At 42.9% G+C, this 23,533-nt stretch overlaps 1 protein-coding gene across 2 annotated transcripts in view; it reads right to left on the reverse strand.

Moving 5' to 3' along the window:
- LOC120540444 (caM kinase-like vesicle-associated protein) overlaps positions 1 to 23,533 on the reverse strand; it is a 253,971-nt gene that overhangs the window by 48,342 nt on the left and 182,096 nt on the right. For both annotated transcript variants that reach the window (XM_039771262.1, XM_039771263.1), the window contains exon 2: positions 1,617 to 1,724. In XM_039771262.1, the coding sequence (XP_039627196.1) occupies positions 1,617 to 1,711 (95 nt within the window). In that variant the 5' untranslated portion in view covers positions 1,712 to 1,724. The remainder of the gene's footprint in view (positions 1 to 1,616; positions 1,725 to 23,533) is intronic.

Below are 23,533 nucleotides of genomic sequence, written 5' to 3' on the forward strand. Positions count from 1 at the left end.
GGACAAGAACCGGGTGTGGAATTCATTTTTCTTTTTTTTAACATTTTATTGAATTTATTAAAATCAAATAACATCCCAAACAAGCAAGTCATATTTTACAAAACTTAGGATTGAATCAAATCAACCCCACGTACGTGATTTGGACTCCTAACCCAGAACATTTGTGCATGACGTATTTTTGTTTTTTAATGCTTACACACATTACATTTTTTTTTGTTGACATTTTTTTGACTTGTTTGCACTTTAGCTGTGATGAAGATAGCTATTAGATTAAATAGATGTCAAACTTGATCTTCATGCTGTTCATAAATTTAATTTAAATACTTTCTGCCATATGTGACATTAATTCATCAGCTTATAATGTGGCTTATTATTTCTAGATGGCATTTATATCCATCCATCTATCCATCCATCCATCCATCCATTTATACAGTTTTGAAAATCATTAATGTAGTTCAGCTGTGCCAAACACGTCAGTTATGCCAAGTTATGCCCTCTTTACCACTGCAATCCTAAAGATGCATCAGAGACAGAAATGAAATTTGGGAGATCCGCAGGCAGCTCCACGTGCAAATCTTCATCTGAAGGAGTCAAGGTGGTGGTCAGGAAGCACCCTTGGTGGTGGGCAGCAGCTTTCTGACTGGTGATGGAGTAGATTGGCATCTCTTTATGTGGAAAATATGTAAAAAATGGACTGTGTCTGCACGATGATGTGAATGTGAGGTATCAAGAGAATTCATTGGGTGATGATCTGGTGGAAAAGTCACATTCTACTGTACTGACAATGTCTGTCACTGGCGATGACATGGTGATGTGCTTGATTGCATACACCTGAAGACAATGGGTGTGGCTGAGTCACCTGAGCACAATTATTTCCATTTTGTCCCCATAGTGTGTATGAGGACCACCAAAACGGACAGACTTCACCAAAGGTACATGGAGAACATGCAGACTCCACATACGAGTTGTCACGCACGGGAGGCAGCTGAAGGGCTCACAAAGGGATAATTCCATGCCAGACCAGGGGGTGGCAGGGTACACTAATCCTTCCTCTTTTTCATCGGCAGACCAACCATGGGAAATTTCGCCTGGACTTGAAGACGTCACTTCTGGTTCTGGGTCGAATGACATCACTTCCTGCTACGGGACCAGTGATGTCACTTCCGGTTCCGGCCACAGTCATGTCACTTCCATTTCTGGGCACAATGACGTCATTTCTTGTTCCAGGTCCAATGACACCACTTCTGGTTCCGGGCACAATGACGTCCCTTCCGGTTCCTGCCTCGATGACATCACTTCCCCTGCCTGGCTTCAAAACCTCCATCTTTGTCTGTTATGATTGTTCTGTTGTTGAGACCTGTTCTATGGAGCCATCTTTTCAATTTTGGCAGCCTAATCCAAGCATACGGGTGGCTGCCCCCAAACCTCTTCCCGTGTCTGTGCGATCAGACCACCAGGCGCAGGACTTGACCCCAGGACAGTGGATCTGTGAGCTAGCAGCTGTAACTAGATGTGCTACCATCCTGTCCAAATATCCACCTTAATAATATTCACCATTATCGCCAATCATACAGTCCAGCAAGCACAAATATTTCTCTCCACCATATTATACTCACGTTTTAATGATCTGCCCCAAATCATATTTGTCGGTCACTTCAGAGGGATTGTTGTAATCCTTCTTCTCCCCTAGCGTTAGACAGCCAAACGGCATGGCCTATCTTACCCTGAAGAAAACAAAAAGACAACACATTGGTTAGCGTAGGGGTTTTGATGAAATTAAATGACCTTTTTGTGATGTGAAATGGAAAAGAAGAACGAGCTTTGCGTTCCAAAGAATCTGTCACCAAGATGAAATCCTTCACGTTAGCTGCCGGCTGTATTCGAGGTTGTAGATTTCAACCCTCAACTACCAGTTTTAATATAAAATTCCGCCACTGTACGCCTCTCAGTGCATCACTTTGCTTACACGCTAGTCAATGGCAGAGCTGCGTGTTTCTCCATATTATTGTCTAGTGCTTCACAGCTCAAGACTACTGTGTTGGAATCGAGCCGTGGTCCTCTTTAGGAGCGAATGTCGACTTGGGCTGCTTACTCTTTGTATGGTGGTTAGTGCTGCAGCCTCATGGCTCCACAGTCCTGCGTTTCAAGCCCAGATTGTGTGCACTTTGCATGTTCCCATCACGTCCGCTTCCATTTTCCTCGGGGTTCTTTGTTTTTCCTCTCACTTCCCATTGACATGAAAGTCAGGTTAGTCAATTACATCCTCTCGGACACCTTTACATTTTATTGTTATGCAACATTGAATCACAGTAGATTTAATTTGGCTTTTTTGACACTGATCAACAGAAAGAGATGCCCCTTTGATGTCAATGTGAAAGCAGTGGTCTAAATTAAGTACAACAATAAAACACAAAATAACTGATTGCGTAAGTATTAAGTATTGCATAAGTCAATATGATGCCCCTAAATCAGTGGTTCTTCAATGTTTTTTTCTCATGACCCAACCTTGGTCTTTTTTGTGTCTTCACGACCCACAATCGCCACAAAGCATCGGTCAGTTCCATTAGAAAATCATCACTGATTGTCATCCTGGGCTGGGTGTGGGGGGTCCCACTTGGAGAATCGGGTTGCTTTAGCTTCCCATGGCGACCCATTACAAGACATGCAACCCAGTTCTCTTCCAGTATTCTTGTGATTCACGACTGTGTGCCACCAAACTTCTGACATCAGTGTAAGAACCAATGCACTAAATGCCCATCACAGGGGCAGCCAACTAGTTTAGAAGTCACAGCCTTAGTTCAATGAGACCACCCATCTGGGGTCTAAACTGATTGCAGCAGTGCCGAACCTTCCGAAACTGGGGCCTTAAGTGGAGCCTCCTTCTTGGACCCCCTACATCCTCCAAATGTCCCACAATGAGTCCACTTTGTCAGTATTTATTATAACAGCTTTAATTTGAATGATAAATACGTAAATGAATAATAAGTAAATAAATAAAGAAGCATACATTACAACCTTAACTATAACTTTTTGATTTGTTTCCTTTATAAATGAAGGTCTATTTGGTAATAATAATGATAATAGCAATAATAACAATGGTCCACTGTATCATTGTGCTATTACTATTGGATACTCAGTATAGCCAAAAATATCACTTGTGACATGATACAACAATTTTAATAATATTACTGCTAATAATGAATTATTAATACTAGTACTAATATTACTATCTATCTATCTATCTATCTATTATATAGTGCCTTTCACATATCTATCTATCTATCGATCTATCTATTATATAGTGCCTTTCACATCTATCTATCTATCTATCTGTCTATCTATCTATCTACCTATCTATCTATCTATCTATTGTCACACATGTGCGAGTAGGAGGCAGCTAAAGGGCTCGAGTAATTGTAATTAAACATCCGACCGGGGGCGGCGGAGTTCGCTGACTGTCTTTCTCAGTTCCCTACAGACCTTTCTTGGGAAATCCTGCAGGGTTCCGGCACCTCTGAAGATGTCACTTCCGAAGCCGGCCCCTTTAATGACGTCATTTCCGAAGCTGGCCCCTTTGATGACGCCACTTCTGGTTCCGGCCCCTTTGATGACATCAGTTCCTCTCAAGACCTTTAAAGTCTCCATCTTAGGCTACTATAGCCAGTTTTGTTTTGGACTTTGTGATATGCACATCGTGTATTTGATTAAGAATACCCTTTTGCAGCTGGGAAGAACAACATACGGGTGGCTGCCCCAAACCTTTATAATGTCTTGGACTCGTTTTTATGACACTATCTATCTATCGATAGATAGATAGATAGATAGATAGATAGATAGATAGATAGATAGATAGATATTAATTTTAGTATAGTAGGCAGGATTAGATAGATAGATAGATAGATAGATAGATAGATAGATAGATAGATAGATAGATAGATAGATAGATAGATAGATAGATAGATAGATAGATAGATAGATAGATATTAATTTTAGTAATGTAGGTCGGATTAGATAGATAGATAGATAGATAGATAGATAGATAGATAGATAGATAGATAGATAGATAGATAGATAGATCTTTATGACATCTGTGGTTATGTTTTGGAATGATTATCAAATGATTCTTATCATGAAATAGTTATAGCAGGTAACCTGCTCAGGAAATGTGACTTTTCCAATATGAATAAATCGAGAAGTGTATGTTGTGTAGAAACGTATGTGCTTGGACTTAGATTAATCTAACGTCTGTCTAAGATTAGGCAGAGCAGATGACAGCCAAAGTCTGTCACTTCCTTAATTTCCTGAGACATGGAGGCAGCGCAAATATAAAGACCTGTGTCATCAGCATAAAGGTGAGTATTGACATTTTTAACAGTTGAAGCATTTTATTGATATAAATAGAAAACAAAGCGGAGTCTAAAATGAAATCCTGAGGGACTCTGGGAGGCAAACAAATCATGGGTGAGTACCTGTGGCCATCTGCATAAATATCAGGGATTGATTCGAGCAGTCATTCGAGTAGTCCATTTACTGCAATCAAATGATCTAGAGTTGTGTTGAGGGCATTTGACAAAGCAATAAATAAAGCACTCTGATGCAGTACTTAGTGCTGCGGCCTCACGGGTCCGGTGACCAGAGTCCTGCTCGCTGTCTTTGTGGTGTTTGCATGTTTGCCTTCTTTCTGTGTGGTTTACTCAGGTTTCCCTTTTCTTGAGTGTACTCTTATGTCCTGCTGCTTTCCAAAGAAATAGAGTTTAGGTTGATTAGTGACTTTATATGGGATTAGTCAGGATGGGTACCTCACCATGTTGTCCGTATTGGAGGCTCCCTTACGTTTTCTTTATGTACTGTATTCTGATCTCAACTTCAAGTTCAAGTTTATTGTGAAATTGTACACTCTACAAGGTGATACTTGCTGTCATGTCTTCACACATTGTAGACAGTAGCGTTATGCAATCAAAAGATGATGGATGCATCACCACCCATTACATTCAACATTACTCTATATATTGACCCACCTGGACAACAAGAGAGGGGATTATGTGTGAATGCTATTTATAGACTCTCGCTCTGCATTTAACTCAATAATCTCCTCTAAACTCATCACTAAACTCATGGACCTGTGTCTAAACACTTCACTGTGCAGCTGGCAGGTGGTTCGGGTGGACAGCCACACTTCATCATCCCTCAATATCAACTAAGGGGCTCCACGGGGCTGCATTGTGAGCCCTCTGCATTTTTGACTACACGGCTATACACGACTCTAACATCATTGCCAAGTTTGTTGGTGACACATCTGTGTCACATCTGGCTGGAGTGCCAATCCTGCCACCAGCCCCGCACGTTTTGCCTGCTTGTAGGACTGGATGAAGGTTACCATCATACAGTATCCAGGAAGGAGTAATTGCAAGGTTAAGGGTCTTGCTCAAGGGCCCAACAGAGTGGATTTATATATATATATATATATATATATATATATATATATACATACAGTAATTAAGTAATTAATTTGGAATGGGGTGGCACGGTGGCAGCTGTGGAGACACCAGGGAACATGTCTTGAATCCTTTCTGTGTGGAGTTTGCATGTTCTCCCTGTGTCTGTATGGTTTTCTCGGGGTACTTCAGTCCAAAAACCTGCAATTCAGATAGATTAAGAGGCCTTAGAAAATGGTCTTGACATTTTGAATGTGGGCAGAAAACCAGGGTGCCCTCAAAGAAGCCCATGTGGGTCAAACAGTTCTCTTGGGTGTGATGGGAGAAATTCATGGCAATGCACATTTTTAAATGAAGAAACAAGAGGCTTCCCTTGTAAGGTCAAGGAGTGGCAGTGGGAGTCTGAGGAGCGAGGCTTGGCCTGGTGTGGCACAATGCCCTGTCAGTGGCCAGTGAAGGTGGCAGGGGCCCGAGTCAGGATCTTCAAGGTTGGCTATGCAGATCAGGATGTCTCCTCTGGCTGTAGGATCCCGTCATGGTGGGGTTAAGCAGAGATGTCAGCTTTAAGAAGGATGCACTGGGACTGCGATTTTATAAAAGTGTATCCTGCCATGTGATTTTAAAAGGATTGTTAATTGCTTAATTTTGGACTGTTTTAAACCTTCACTAGTCGCGTGATAATATGGATGAATTATTTCTTTATTTATTTACAGCCTCAAACTGCACATCAGCATTTTGAACCCTTGTTTGTTTTGTACTAAATAAAAGCACCTGCACACTTACACCACTTCTTGACTTGTCGCGGATCATCCTCGGGTACGTTTTACAGGTCCAAGTGAGTCAAGGAGTGTGGAGCCGACTCAGACCGTCACACTGAGAAGCAGCAATTCTAGCCTCTCTGGCGCCAAACCACCCTTTGCTTCAAGGTGTAATTCAGTCGAGCTAACAGTCACTCTTATTTAAGAAAACAGCAAACACCGACAACTGCACACTGGCATAGGACTGGCATCGAAAAGCGAATAGTGTGGCCTCTTATTCGTTGCTCAATAAGTGGTCTCCGCTTCTTCATTAGGCCTTCGTAGGTAAGGCACTATAACTTGCTAGTTGGGCTGATATTTCAATAGCTCCTATGAGGAAATGAATGCTTTGATTTTCAAACTCAAAACATGACGCCTAATCCTTTAAATATCTTTGAAGTGTACTTTAACAAGATTCTGTAGGATCTCGGCCATGCCAAAAATCTCCTTTTAACATATAAAGCATTAAATGGCCAAGGTCCGGCTTACTTATCTGAACTTATCATGAATAACAAACCACAGCGCACATTAAGATCTCAAAATGCCGGTCTGCTTATGATTCCAAGGATTAATAAAACAACAGCGGGAGGTCGAACTTTTAGTTACAGGGCCCTTAAACTGTGGAGTGGTCTGCCTGCTACTATAAGAGATGCTCCTACGGTCTCAGCTTTCAAATCCCGGCTGAAGACTCACTACTTCAGTTTAGCACACCCTGACTAGAGCTGCTGATTGACTGTGCAGACTGCATCTCTGTTGTTAGTCATTAGCACTAAAACATAAGTAATGTGGTAGTTATAATTTGTTACTAACTCTCACCTATTCTGTTTCTCTTCTCGGTACTCAAATGTGGCGCTTGGTGCCACGGCCCCCCTGCCAAGTTGTTTTGCCTGCCTAAGGTAAAGTCGTCTCTGATGGAGGATCACAGGAATCGTCGGGTAGAGGGGTCCTTTCATTGGATTGGCTGGCTCAGAGCTGACTTATCTGTGGAATGGTCAATAGCGGGAGGCAGTTTGATGGCTGAGGTCTCCAAGATTCTGAACAAATTCACATCCTATTATGGGATATCATCGGCTGTTGAATTCTGCTCTGTACTTGTAATATTTCTACTGCACTATTGTATTGTATTGAGGATTACTTCTGTTCTGTTCTGTGTGTTGTATTGGATTTAGCCCCTTTTTCTTCCCTTTTGGGACTTTTTCCCTGTTTTCTTAGAGAGTTGGGGCATCAAAAGGCAAGGCCTGTTAAAGCCCATTGCAACACGCCTCATGTGATTTTGGGTTATACAGAAGTAAATTGTATAGTATGTGTTGCTCTGCCAATGGAGTCTGAGGGCTTGGCTGCCATTTTAGAGCACTGAGATGATTAAGTGTGGAGGAATGACACGTCGGTGATTCTGCCAAACACTTTAGCTGTAACTCATTTTACTCTTTGGCCCGTGTGTTTTTGTGTCATTGACCCCGGGCTACTGACTCTCAGTTCTGTAATTTATGTACAAGAGAAGTAAGACTGACATTTGGAGATATGGCTCTTTAGTACGGTGGATGGAGATCACTGAAACGGCAACTCTTTTCTTGATGACTAGAGCACTACATGGACAAGTTGCCAAAGGAAAGCAATAGTGGGCATCAGTCAGCTGTGAATTATTCCAAACCTGGGCACCTCAGGAAAAAAAAAATCAATGAGTGATGAACTTGAAGAAATGCAGTTGCTGAAATAAAACTGGGAGTCGTTCCAGTTTAGTGTATGCAGGATTAAGCAGAAGAGTCAAATAAAAAAAAAATGGAGGAGTAGCTATTTCTGTAATTAAGTGTCCGTCAAAAGATGGAGAAACCCGAAGGATGAAATGTTATAAGAAAATGACTGGCACACGCTCAAGAAACATGAGCCTCTGAGCTGCAGGCCACCTTTAAATATGTGGCAGAGGGCCCGCTTTTAGAGGGGGTGCTCTATGACCATCCAATAATACCAAGAAAAAAAAATGCCAACACAAATGTTACCTCAAAGACGTGGCTGCAAATGAAGTGGAAGTACATCCAAATGGCTCCTCACTGAGACTTACTTGGAGTGTGCCAAGTATGGTGTGCCAGGTATGTGGGGCACCCCATGAAATGGTCTGCATGGTCACCTCTACCTTGTAAGCTTTCAAATGTTCAGAAATCATTTGTGGTTGAGTGAATACAACACAAGATCTAAAATAAATGTTGGAGGTGCCAACTGGGAATTATGGGACAGAACTAGTGGTCCTCGGTGGCACAAAGGAAAGCAAAAGACAAGACTGCAGTGCCTCCATTAATGGGTCAGTTCTGGGGTAGAGTCCAGGGCAGAGTGTGCATCCCAATGAGCCGGGAGTGCCAGTCCTGTCCTGTGATTAGAAGGGGCGGAGTCAGTTGGCCTTACTGTGCATTTTCACAGACGATTCTCATTATCGACAGTGCCACCTCTCTTCCTGGGCTGGTATTACTTACCACAGATGAGCCCAGAAGGTGACCCTCAGATGCACCCTAAACTATATGTATTGTGCCTAATATTTGTTTTTTAACCTGTTCATCATAAAACATGGGCAGCTATCCCCTCAGTATTAGCAACACTCCCGTGGAGAAGTGGACAGTTTCAGATACTTTGGCGTCGACATCACAGAGGACCTAACTCTGTCCAAACACACCAACACCTTGATATAGGAAAGTGCCTCAGGGAATTCAGGCCGCCGTCCCAACTACTTGAAAATATCCTGACAGGGAATATCACCGTCTGGCTTGGTAAGAACATGCAGCAGGAGGATCTACAGAGAGTGGTGAGGTCAGCTGAACACATCACTGGGTGGGCACTCGTGAACTTCAAGGACCTCTACACCAGGGGCAAAGAAAATGATCAAAGATACCAGCCATGCCAACATGGCGTCGTCTCTGTGCTGCGGTCAGGTAACGACACCACTACCTGAAGTTCTGCGCAGTGAGCCTATGGAGGGGATTCTGTCCACAGTCCATCCGCATCTTGAATAATATTAAAGTGTCTAGAGCTATAAGATTCCCTATGGTTGACTCCCTTATATTAAGTAATTAAGTTTTTTATTTAGTTTTTGTTTATTATTGATTACATATTTAGAATTCTGGTATTGCAAAGAAAATGATTCAATGATCCCAGCCATTCCAACAATGGCCTCCTCTCTGTGCTGCGTCAGGTTAACGAGACCACTGCCTGAAGTCCTATGCAGGGAAATTATGGAGGGGCTTCTGTCCACAGTCCATCCACTCCTTGAGTAAGGAAAGTGCCTGAAACTACATGGTGCCCTAATGTTAACTTACTTACATTAAGTTACTAGCTGTCCCCCTCGGCTAGGCCCCCGTAGTAGTGAAGCAAGACAAACTTTAAAATTCAATAAACAAACAGGTATCGCTAGCTAAGTGCAGGCAAGGTACGCTCCAGAGGTAGAGCAACTCGAACGGAGGCCGGCGCATGAGTGTGGAGGAGCCTGCCTGGCTCCCCACTCCTGACGTCACGCCCACACCCCAAGGGTAGCGTCTTTGTCGGATTTGCACGAATAAATCACTCCTGTAAAAACGAACTGTGATACATAGCGCAATGAGAGAAGTCGCAAAATCATCCGGAATGTTGAAGCAAATCATAGAAAAAAACCCGATCTAAATCCATTAAATAGTTGTATATGTCATAATATGTCATGAAAACAGACAGACAGGCAGACAGGAGTTGGATTTTACATATATATTGTAAACAAGCGCTATATAGCGCCCGACCCGGCACAGACTTACACAGAGGCACGTGTTCACACTCAAGGTTTTTATTTCTTTTTTCTTCAGCCGTGTGACACGTCTTCCCCGTGCCACACAGCCCAAACACAGTTCCAAAGCACCAAATAAAGCACAACACCAAACTTTCCTGTTCCACCACTCCTCCCAGGCAACCTCGTCCTCTTCCTCCCGATTCTGGCCTCGATTGCTGGGAGGCAGGCCCTTTTATGCCCCACCCGGGAGTGATCCAGGTGCCTGACCAGCTGGTCTTAATTGCACCTCCGGGTGGGGCTGATAAACCGTCCAGTGTGGTGGCTGGATCTCTGCAACACCCCCTAGCGGCCACCCCATCTCCCAACCGGGCTGTTGTGGTGGACTCCATGACCCATGGAGCCACGGGGGAGATTGAGGAGGAATCCACTGCCAGGGAGACTGCCCCCAAGCGCCCCGGGGGAGGTATTGCAAAGTCCATGATGGCTCCCCCGGGACGTATGCATCAGAGGCGTCCCGGCCGGGCATGGGACCCGGCTGTCCGTCACAATATATATATATATATAGAGAGAGAGAGATTAAACTATTTATTTAGGGATAATCTAATACTATCACATCCCTCTATTATAAAAAACAAATCTTGAGACTAGGGAGACGAGATCTTCTCGGAAGACAATTTCACATCCTGCGAGAGACACATTAACATCACGTGAGACAACATTTAAAACAAGTTCACGGACATCTAACTTAGCAGTTGTTGGAATGCTTTTGGCAGACACGCTTCATGTGCTCCCAGCTCTTAACACAATGACAAGCAGAACAGGCAGTTTGCCAGCAGCAGCAAGCCAGAAGATGATCCGACTGCTACTCCTTAACGTGCGTTCACCCAAACACCAATTCACAACGCGAAAGGCAGAGCCACGAAGTGGCAAAAGGACAGCTGCTGTACAGGCTCTGAAATGATCGATGCCCAGTGTGACAAGTAGAATACGCAGTTCGCCAGCAGCAGCAGAAAGACAGCCGCTGATCCGACGGCATCTCCTTAGCGTGCGCTCAGCCGCCCCACCTTCACATTGCGAGCAGCGTTACACATCCTGTAAGAAAGAGATGTAACCACGCCTGGGGCCGGAAATAAAGGACAAGTACAGTATTGTTTATACAAAAGTTTTAATGTAAAAAGTGTAAATAATGCATCCATTATCTAACCCGCTAAATTCTAACTAGAGGGTCACGGGGGTCTGCTGGAGCCAATCCCACCCAACACAGGAAACAAACCCCGGGCAGGACGCCAGCCCACACACACTAGAGACAATTTAGGAGCGCCAATGCACCTAACCTGCATGCCTTTGGACTGTGGGAGGAAACCCACGCAGACACGGGGAGAACATGCAAACTCCACGCAGGGAGGACCTGGGAAGCAAACCTGGGTCTCCTAACTGCGAGGCAGCAGTGCTACTCACTGCGCCACCGTGACACCCATAAATAATGCGTATGTAACAATTCCCATGAGAATTACAATCTCTTTAAATTGTATATCCGGTAAACTAAACCTGGAGGTGAGCGAGCGAAGTGAGCAGGGGGCGGAGGCCCTAATATTTAAAATTCCACTAATGAGTTATGATACTAACAATATCATGTATTATTGTTATTGTCCTTTTATATTCTTCTTAAAGGACACAGTCTCTGGAGTTGAGACACTGAGCCTTTCAATTCCTAGTGTACTGTATGTATAATTTGTATTGAATCTGATTTGTTGCTGTCAGTAGAAAATGGCATCTCCAGTACTTCTGGCCTACCTAACATCCTACAGCTAAATCTGCATCAGGACTCCGCCTCCGCTCCTGCCCCGCCTTTCACGGTTTGCTCTTTGCCCCACCCATGTGGCTGTGCTGCTAGGCAACACTAATTAGGCATCACTTCCATGATGTAAGGGGGCGGGGAAAATAAAACCAGAGCAGTGGCTTCCATCAGGGTTGTAAGCGTTGTATCATTTTAACCACTGGAAAGTCTCCTGCCAAGTGCTGAGTACAGAATTGAGCCCTTTGTGTAGTGTTTGGGCAGACATTGCTGCATTTTTTCCTGCCTTTAGTGCTTTGATTTTCTGTCGGGCTCAATTCTTTTTTTTTTTCCTGCTTGACCCATTCTACTTCACCAATGCACCTCATGCTGTCAAACCAAAAGGTTCCAGAAGGTGGCGCTAAACAGATTATTTTCTCTTAAGTTTCATGTGGGTCACTTCTACTCAAATGTGCCTTTGACATTGATGTGCAAATTCATTTTCATTTACAGTGCTGTTTTTTTCGGTTGCCACTAGGGGGCAGTGCAACCCTTCCTTTTTTTTTTGCTGCATCCTCATCGATGCAAAAAAGTTGAACTTTCTTAAAGAAGAAAGGAGAGGGGCTGGAGGTGCAAAAAAACAGCTGCTGAAATAAAAGTATGTGCACAAGGTGGTAGCGGTGGTCAGCGAGACTGAAAATTAAGGAATTCATCTTTATTTGTGTAAATCCAAAGAAATACGAGCATTTTGACAGTGGAAAACTAGAATGAAGGAAAGATGGCAGAAAAAGAGAGTTGCAGGTAGGGTTTGTGCTAAAGAGGGTGAGGGCCGTGAAGGGTCTTTTATTTTAAACTGTCAACTGCTTTCATTCTCTTCACCCCAACTCTTTAGTTCAAGGTGGGCTTTGAAAAAGATGAGAAAACAAAGACTGCTGTTTAAAGATGGCATCAAGGTTGAAAAATGGGAAACTGGCAAATCTGTGTCCTTCACCATTTAATAGAATTCCTGTTATTGGGTTGAGACTTGTAAGTTGAGTGACCCCCCTTCCTTCTTCACAGGGTAGAAGTGACCATGCAGACCATTTCATGCGGTGCCCCTCATACCTGGGCTGGGCACAAGTCTCAGTGACACTTCCACTTAATTTGCAGCCATGTCTTTGAGGTAACATTTGCGCTGGCATTTTTTTTTCTTGGCTGGTCATAGAGTACCCCCTCTAAAAGCGTGCCCTCTGCCACATATTTAAATGTGGCCTGCAGCTCAGAGGCTCATGTTTCATGAGCGTGTGGCCAGTCATTTTCTTATGAACGTGACACCAAAGTATGAATTTCCTGTGGAAACATTGAGCAGTTCAGAGAATATTAAAAGACTTGGTGAAAAGCGAGGCTGCACATAAAAAGACAAAGGTCTAAAGTTGGGGTTAAAAAAATAGACAAAAACTCAACAAACTATGGAAATAAACAGAAAGAATAATTCAGGGTGAATTATTGTAGTGATTTGAGGGGATTCCTTGTCTGGATGAGATTCCATGATAAAGTAAAATGCAAAGACAGGCTCTCTGACCGGATGGGATCAAGACTCCTTACCCAGCAGGGAGGCCAGTATGTTGGGAGGACCAGGAGAGATGCCAGCATTTCCCTCATATTCTCGAGAGGGTAGCGTCCGTGATTTTCACGTCCCCTTTGTAAACCCACAGGGCATCATGGTAATTAGAATTCCGGAATACAGCCCTATTGGGTCCCGTGGGTGCCACCAGGTAGGGTTCTTCAGTTGCTTACAATCCCGACTCTGTGTGACTTTCACCTGACCCAGAAGTGCTTCCAGTGGGCCATCTCCTAAAACTGTGTAAGAGATGGCCGGGACTACCCTTATGAAGGAAGGATGGGGTAAAGCAGATTTTTCAAGGATGCTGCCTTCCCCAAAACGCCAAATGGCAACTCCCCTGGAGTATAACAATGCCCGGGATTCCCGCAGGGCATCCTGGGACTTGAAGTTCGGTTTCTCATCCCTGTTGGGTATCATGGGTGCTGTCAGGAGGAGCCCAGAAGTAGTCCAGAGTCACGAGGACGGGAGCCCCAAAGTACTTCCGGGCTGATTAAAGAACTTGAGTTCTCCGTCTGACCTGGAAGTGTTGACAAGTCACATGGACGGAAGAGCAGAAGCACTTTCAGGTCAAGGACTATTTAAAGCAGCGTTTCTCAACCTTTAAGTATTTGCAACCCGAGTTTTCATAACAGTTTTAATCGCATCCCCCTAATGTTTTTTTGAAAGGAGCCCACTAATACCAATTTGTTCTTTTTTAATTAATGATATATCATAGATGCATATTTTATTATACTTACTTAACTTTTATCGACATTTATCTAACTCTATATTTATTTTTCTAGTATCAGAATGTAGTTTAAGTTCATTTGTTTTGGTTTCAATAGATGTATTTTTCATATTTTTGATTCTTGTTTTCTTTTTTTGCACATCGTTGTGCCCCCCTTTTTCTTACTTCCCCTAGGGGGGCCCGCCCCACAGGTTGAAAACCACTGAGTTAAAGGACTGCTGAAGACCCAGCAAGCGAGCCGGAGTTGGGAGGTAGAAGACAGAGCTTTCTAGGAGGTGTGGAGGAGAAATTATGAATTATTATTGCTTTATTGTTGTGTTTATTGCGGCTGTGGGGCTTGAAAGGCACTATTTAAAGAAGAAAACTATTAAAAGTCTTCTGGGTGCGTTTACTTTGTGTCCTGAGCGTCCGTCTGTTCGGGTTAAAGGGGCAACAGCATCCCCTAGTGTTCACAACTGGAAGTAGTCTCAGTCTAACATTGATGTTGCTCATTCAACGTACATTTTCTCTTTCAAGCAACTTAAGATTAGTCATTTAGTGTTGTAGCTTGAAATATTTGGTTTCAGATCTCAATCAAAGTAAATAAAATTGTTTGTACCAAAGTAAGTTATGGTGGAGGGAATAAACGTGAAAATCCTATTTCAGTTAACCCAGCGTTTCTCAAACTTTTAAGTATTGTGAATTTCCCCTTGGGATTGATAAAGTATCTATCTATCTATCTATCTATCTATCTATCTATCTATCTATCTATCTATCTATCTATCTATCTATCTATCTATCTATCTATCTATTTGCGACCCGTGTTTTAAAAACAGTTTTAATCGCACCCCCCCTAACATTTTTTTGAAATGTAGATGCGTATTTATTATACCTACTTAATTTATACCGACATTTATCTAACTCTATTTTTCTAGTATCAGAATGTAGTTCATGTTCATTTGTTTTGGTTTCAACAGATGGTTTTTTTTTCATATATTTCTTTCACATCTTTGCGCAAACCTTTTTGTTACTTCGCGCCCCCCTAGGTTGAGAACCACCGAGTAACCCTAATATTTGAGGTTGTTCGTGTGTTGTGTTTGAGGGCCGTTTGTATTTTCTTCTGGTCGAACTTTCCAGCGTGCAGGCTTTCCAACTGCCAAAAAAGAAGAACAACTTAAAAAATAGATTTAGTTCAGTATAAAACAAGTGAATTGCACCCAATCACTCTAAATGATTTGCCTCAACTTAAACATTGTGGGATCAATAAGCTAAAAAGAATGATATTGGTTCAGATTGAAAATATTAAGTGTGAATCATTACCAAACTTTTTTCAGTGTTGGAGGGCCGTTTGTATTTTCTTCTGGTCGAACTTTCCAGCGTGTTGGCTTTCCAACTGCCAGAAAAGAAGACCACTTTCTCGAGTGGAGTGGAGTGGAGTGGACGTGGCTATACAGGTCTGGTCATTTTCAGCAGCAGACTTTTATAACGGAGGATTTCTGGTAAGTAACCCTGCTTCTCAACTGTTCATTTTAAGTATAAGGACTCGTAATAAAACATACTTTCAAGAAAGCTGTAGAAACGTTGAATCATTTTTGTTGTATATTTAAGATTTACACTGCAAAATGCTTGAGTATTTGCACTAGATTTTTAAATAAAATGTAAAAATTACAGCATTGGAATGTGTTATGTTCATATTTCTAACAGCATAAAAACAGGATACGACAAATAAAACATTTTAAATTGTGACAACTTGAAAAATAGATTTAGTTCAGTATAAAACAAGTGAATTGCATCCAATCACTCTAAATGATTTGCCTCAACTTAAAAATTGTGGGATCAATAAGCTAAAAAGAATTATATTGGTTCAGATTGAAAATATTAAGTGTGAATCATTACCTTAATTATTTTAAGTTGAATGGAGGTTATACTTTTTCAGTGATAGATTTGTGAGGCAGCTGGAGTCATTGATTTGGTAAGGCAGTTGGCTTTGCTTTACTGTACAAGGTGCTTGGTGGATAAAAAATGGATTATTTGAACCAATGACTATGTTGGGCATTAGTGGGTCTGGCGTTTGGGGCTGGGTGGCGCCCCCTGCTGGTCACAACATATTAGTCTGTCCAGAGTAGTGGAGATGGCTTTGGACACCCGTCAAAATGCAGAGGGGGGGGGGGAATCAATAAATCAATATGAACTATGCATGTGTTCTGACACCAAGAAGGTGACAAAGAACTTTTAAACAAACTTACAGAAGAGGGGATGGAAGTCAAAAATAAATCCTAACCTGGAAGTCAGTGAAGCGCAACTGTCAACCCAAAGCCACAAAGCCTAAACTGTAGTCCGACTTGGAACTCGGAATTTCTGACTTCCCGACTCAAGCGGAGCGCAGCGTTACATTTAAAGTCCGAGACGTACAGATGAGTGAGAGGACTGGTCCTTGTGGTGCTCCGCTGCAGCTCATGTCCGCGTGGGTCGCAGTCCTGGAGTCTCCTAAACAGTTAATTCATACTGAATAAGGAACAATAACACTAAAAAAAAAAAAAAAGAAAAAGATGAAGAAGAGATAACGACTACATGGCAGGGCCTGATAGATCCTACAGTGCCAAAAGTCATTTAAGTTGAGCAAATATGGAAGGCTTGATTTCTGAGTGCGTCTGAGGCAAACCTTTACATTGCAAAGTGCAAGGCAGAGAGGAGCTCAGCAAGAGCCGATAACAGACATCTCTCATCCATTATCCAACCTGCTATATCCTAACCACAGGGTCACGGGGGACTGCTGGAGCCTATCCCAGCTAACACAGGGCGCAATGCAGGAAACAAACCCCAGGCAGGGCGCCAGCCCACCACAAGGCGTGCACACACACCAGGCACCATTTAGAATCGCCAATGCACCTAACCTGCATGTCTTTGGACTGTGGGAGGAAACCACACGGGGAGAACATGTAAACTCCACGCAGGGAGGACCCGGGAAGCGAACCCACAGGTCTCCTAACTGCGAGGCAGCAGCGCTACCCACTGCGCCACTGTGCCACCAATCTTACATTGTGACATTGCTAATGATGAAAATCGGTGCAGTGGACTCAAATAAATGTTCTTCTGTGAAAGTGTCAGGCCGCTAGATCAGTAGGGTACAAACTGTAGGCAGGTGAACCTTTAAAAAGTTACGGGGGGTTTCGCCATAACAGTGGCCACAGACAGACGGCTGCAAATGCACAAGTGACTCACCTAAGGGTCCAAACCCAGCGGTGGCTTTGCTAAATCTGTTTGAATTAAGTCAAGATGCTTCAATGTTAGATGGACGTCACATTTCCAACCGCTCGTGTAATCCACGGCTTCTCTCGTGCCAGCAGCTCAGAGCTGCAGCAGTCCAACACAGCGCTTCGCCAGCTGGGAAACAACTAACGTTGAAGTGCGCCCGCCAAATGCTTCGGCGTACCTGCCTTATCCGCAAATTAAATTAGAAGAGATGAAACATCGCCTCCATATGCCAGCCCATTTTTATCACCAACGGATTAGTGCTTGCGACACGGCGATAATATGTACGGACGACTGAACAGCATGACTCTGCCACGGTTCCTTAACAGTCACTAAGTTAGAAATGTCTGCAGTGCCAGGCATCTGGGCTTAGCTCGTTGGCGTGAGATCTCCCAGGCCGTCCCGGCCAATCAGTAAGCTTATTACCAGCTTTTCATGACACGGGAATATATGTCAGCTACACAGAGATATGCAATTTCACGCAGAAGCATATACAGTAGAGGACGGGAATAGTAAATGTGGAGGAATCCCAATAGGAATGCTTATCAAAAAAAAAAAAAAAAAAAAATGAATTATTACTGCCCGTGAGCGAAAAATGAAAAAAAAAAAAAAAATCGGGTTTATTAACACGAGTGGATAAATTGTCAGTTTAGTTCAACATGCTCACTTATTCGTCTTGGCTTCTCTGAAGGCTATTTCATCTGACTTTAATATGCGTATTAACTTATATAGCGCCTTTCACAGACAGAAAGTGCAGTCTGGTGGTGTCTGATCTGAAGTGAAAACTGTTAAATAAAAGGTACGCACCTTACCGGCCTCAAAACAGCTTGTTAGTTAGCGTGAAACACTGTGCTGTGTGGAGATGGTGCTCACTATTAAGGATCAGATCACCTAAACAAGGAAATGGACGGGTCTGTCTGTCTGTCAATCTGTAATATCTTTAAAAGATTATAACTATAGCATTCATCTACTCATTTCATTAACCAATTTGGGGTTCCCACAGAGCCAAAGCCAGAGGCTATCTTGGTGGTGTCAGGATGTACCCCTGTCTGAGGCAGTAGACCACCCATCATAGGGCATGCTGCTAGTCAACTTTAGGGCGTGGGAGAAAAACTTACACATACACCTTTGAGAAAATATTGATTTTAACACACGGCTCTGACAGTAAAACAGCAATACGAGTCAATAAATCACCCACCTTAACTAAAGGACAAGTGTCTGTGTATCTGTGTGTCAGTTCGGTTACTAGGTCTCTGTTATATGCCATTTGGAATATAAACGCAGTGTTAATGTTTGTGCTGCACCATCTGTTGGAATGAAGAATGCAATGCATTTTATTACAACAAGAATTGTAAAAAATGTTTTGGGATTTGTAAAAGCAGTGCTAATGTTTGTAATGCGCCACTTGTTGGAATGAAAGATGCAATACATTGTATTACCGCAAGCATTGCAGAAATTTGGTATGAGATTCACAAAAGAACTGATAATTTGGTGATATGCCATTTGTTGGAGTGAAAGATTCAATGTATTTCATGACTACACGCATTACAAAAATGTTGGTTTGGGATTTGTAAAAGCAGTGCTTATGTTTGTAATGCGCCACTTGTTGGAATGAAAGATGCAATGCATTTTACTACTGCAAGCATTGCAGAAATTTGGCATGAGATTCACAAAAGAAGTGCTTATGTTTGTGATATGCCATTTGTTGGAGTGAAAAATTCAATGTATTTCATTACTATGTGCATTACAAATATGTCGGTTTGGGGTTTGTAATAGCAGTGCTAATGTTTGGGGTGCACCATCTGTTGGAATGAATGAGGCAATGCATTTTATTAATACAAGCATTGGAAAATATTGGTATGAGATTCATAAAAGAACTGATAATATTTGTGATGTTGCCATTTGTTGGAGTGAAAAATTCAAAGCATTTCATTATTACATGTGTTAAAAAATTTGATTTGGGATTTGTAAAAGCAGTGCTAATGTTTGGGGTGCACCATCTGTTGGAATGAAAGAGGCAATGCATTTTATTAATGCAAGCATTGCAAAATATTGGTATGAGATTCATAAAAGAAGTGATAATATTTGTGATGTTGCCATTTGTTGGAATGAAAAATACAGTGTCTTTTATTACTACAAGTGCCTTTTATTACAAAAATACATTCCAATAGATGGTGTAGTGCAAATGTCAACACTGAAAACGTTGAGGTCTACATTAATGATTTAGATGTCAACCCATCTTAGATGAATAGCACAGCTAAACTAAATATATACAATTCTAAGGATTATCACTTTATAATGCAAAAACTCACAAACCTCTGTGCATTCAGCCTTGGTCTTGGTGTCATTCAACAGCTTATGCCATGAGATGCATAACATGATCAATGAATTGGACGTGACAGCTACTTTGCACACACAAAACCGGGCATTGGGACCTTCTCAAGGCCGGCAGTGACACAGCCACATATCTCATGGCAAACGGTGACACAAATGTTCAGTGTGGCTGACAGGAAGAGGACCGCAGCAAGTTCTGGTGACAGTGATAGACATTGCACAGGCTGAACGATCGTACACGCCGGGCACAACAGAAAGTTTTAAAGAGGTGGAGATGAGGTGACATCAGATGGCAGTGAAAGACATTGCAGCAACCTCAGTGTAGTGACCTGGAGTGCTGTGTTTCACGAGATGTGCATGCAGTACCTTTCATCGAGGACTGGAGACCCAAAGGTTAGTAGTCCTTTAATGCATATGCAATATATTTAAAAAAATATCAGCATGTCACAGAGTGGCCACGTTCCCATGGTGTAGCTCCTGTTTGGACACTCTCAGGACTTCATGGGGGGCTGTAGTTCTGGAGGGAAGTCCTGTTGGGGTGCTGCTGGGAGGAGGCCCCTTTGTCATCGGGGACCTGGGCATGCAGAGTAATTAGAAGATGAATGCTGGTAGTGTTACCTACTGTGACACCATGCTTTGCTTGTTTGGATGCTTGTCCACAGATATTTCCTATTATTATTATTATTATTATTATTATTATTATTATTATTATTATTATTATTATTACTTGGCTGATGCCAACAACAATCTGGTTACATTTCTTTTGTGTCCCAAACCCCCCCCATTTGGAACATAGACAGACGAAGACTCTTGTGTCACCTACAGGATTTGAGTCCACAACCTCAGGATTTAAAGTGCAAAGCCTCAGCCACTACACCACACTGCCTGTCTTTCCTTGAGTCTGGATATGCATATATAAAGTGTCTCACACGTTTGTGTGATAAACTTTTAAATTGCACGGGTCTGAAACATCACTTTTACAAGCAGTAAACATATAAAAGTAAAACATTTAATAATTGAAAACAAAATGTCAAATGAGTGGGGCTGATTTGGGAGATCCAGAATTAGATAGGCAGGAGTTGAAATCAGACAGGTGGACACACACACACATACACACACACACACACACACATACAGCCACATACACGCAAACACACGCACGCACGCACACACACATGCAAACACACTCACACACTCGCATACACAAACACACACGCACACACATACACACACATGCACACTTGCACACACACACCCCTACATACACACCCACATTCGCACACACAAACACACACACGCACACTCGCACACACACCCACACAAACACACCCTCAAACTCCCACACTCACACACCCATTCATGCACACACACATACCCACGCATTTTCACACCCACATAAACACACACACCCTCAACACACTTACACACACACACTCACACACCCACACACACCCTCAAACTCACACACTCACACACACATACCCATGCACTTGCACACACCCACACACTCACACACTCACTCACACACCCCATATTCATTACACCGTACACAGCTATGGCGCAGTGGCCAGTGGTGCACTGCAGTTTCTCCTGTTTTTGCAGCCCCCCATGAGCCTCTTCTCAGGTATTCACAGAGCATCCTTCTCTTCTCTTCTCTTCTCTTCTCTTCTCTTCTCTTCTCTTCTCTCCTCTCCTCTCTGTTTGAGTACACTTCCTTTCATTCAGCATTGCTCGAGGCAAAACTGCAGTCTAAGCATCGCCTGAGTCTAAATCATTTGTGGCTCAATGCCTTCCTGCTAGATACTCTTCCTCATCTGCATTCCCACAACACCCTGCCGGAGCAGCAATGTTTACTTTGCCAAGTTATCTGAAGGGCAGGTACGGCAACAGGACGGGTTAGTCGGGGGGCTTCTTTCTCGACTGCAGAAACTTTTTGAAAGAGAGAAGTCTGCCATCTGAACTCTTTTGTGGGAGTGTTGCATTGATTGTATCTTTCATTGAGCTGTGGCTTACGTTTTATAATGTGATCTTCACAGGATTGTGTGTATGTCTCATCATTTTGTTATAATTCATTCAAAATAATGCACTTTGCCAACCCAATAAAATGTACCTTTTTATTTAAATCAACTGACACAAATTCAAAGGGAAGCTAAAAGCTCTTTAAACATTGTCAGGCGCGTGCACATGGGAGACAGCTTACTGTAAGAGCTCTAGTAAGTGTAATTACTCTCCGAGCCAGGGGGTGGCACTGTTCTCTGACCCTATCTCCCTCTGTAAACCGGTTGATTGACAGCACTACCATCACTGACATCATCCTCCTGGTCCCGGCCCTTCCCTACCATCTTCCTTTACAAGTCGGTTCTGTTTGGAGCCGTGTCTTTAAAGACATCCCTGCAACTAACAGTGGGTTTTGATCTACTCTAAAAGCTGTTACATTATACAGGGTTACCAAGGTGGGACTCCAAATCTTTATCTGTGTTCTTTGTGTCATTTTTACAACATTTACATTCTGTTTAGTTTTTAATTAAGTGACGTAGAAATCAATCACTCTCGCATTTGTAAGCCTTTCTAGGGTGGCTAACTCTTTGCCCATCAGCTAACTCATCCAGGGGCCCGTTAAAAGACAAAGGATCCTTCATTTCAACACTCTAAATCCCACCGCTTCCACCAATCCCTTATCAAGGTCAGTGCCTACCTGCAGTACCAGACAAGGATCCATCACAGGCCACGCTCTCACATAAACCCAGACTTGTTAGATGGTGGTCTCGCTGAGCCTGGAGTGAAATGTGACTTAAAACTGGGTGGGAACAATTAGACTTCTCACTGAGTGTCACATCTCTAAACCAATCCAACTCCTCTTGGAGGCGGAGCTCAAAAAAGGGGCGGTGATTCAGAGCTCCAAATAGTGAGGTGCTCTTGTTAAGCCGATCCGACAGAGAGCAAGATCCTGATTACGATAAGCTGTCTACAGCCGAAAAGACCCCGTTCAACAAATACACGTGTATCCCGTCTGCTGAGAGCACATTACACGTGTTAAAAATAAACATAACCTGTTGCAAGGGAAAAAACAATTCTGTAAAATCAGATTATTCCTTGCACATCGATGAACTAGGGGTAACCGCAAACGATACGATGTGGCAGGCACTGTGTGTGCTCCCTGCTCTTCACAGTTACGACGACAGCGTAGGAATCGATGTAAGGATGAAAGAATTGGCAGCTACGATCGTGAAAATATGAACTGAAAAATATGCATTCAAAATAAATTATGTGTCACACCCAGTCAAAAGGACAGCCAGGTCCTGTCAATCCATTAGGTGACATAGGCGTGCTGGCATCTGAGGGGTGCCATTTATGAAAGTGTGATTTTCCTTATGTATTTTATTAGTATTGGGTACGTTTCTTTGTGTAGAAACTGCCTGTGTTGTGTGCCTTGTGTTTTGTGAATGGCTCCCTAGGAGGCGGGACCACCCGCACATCACCGGCGGGGACCTTCCTCAGCCCCATAAAGGTGAAGGCTTCTCACAGTTCCTGGTGATTGATTCTCAGATACGTTAGGGAGTCGGTGTGGTACTGTTTCTTCGGTGTGTATTGTGATTTATTAGATTTTTGTCCTCTTTCGCTCTGTCCTTTGACCAATCCTTGAATTCCGGTATTAGGGCTTTGTTTGCATTGGAAAGTCTTTTTGTTTGAGGCGACAGCATTTTACCTTTTGTGATCTACAGGGCTTGTTGAAGAACAGTTTGTGAAGAATAAATCTTTTAATTGTATAAAGATTTGGTGTGGCCCTAGTACCGGGGTTTTGAAGGTGTTATCCCCCTCCAGTGGTCATATTTGGAAAATTTTGGGACTTGTGTGCTTTGAGACTTTGAACTCACAACATCTCCCCAGATTTC

Source organism: Polypterus senegalus, chromosome 12 (genome assembly GCF_016835505.1).
Source record: "Polypterus senegalus isolate Bchr_013 chromosome 12, ASM1683550v1, whole genome shotgun sequence".
Taxonomy (NCBI): Eukaryota; Metazoa; Chordata; class Cladistia; order Polypteriformes; family Polypteridae; genus Polypterus; species Polypterus senegalus.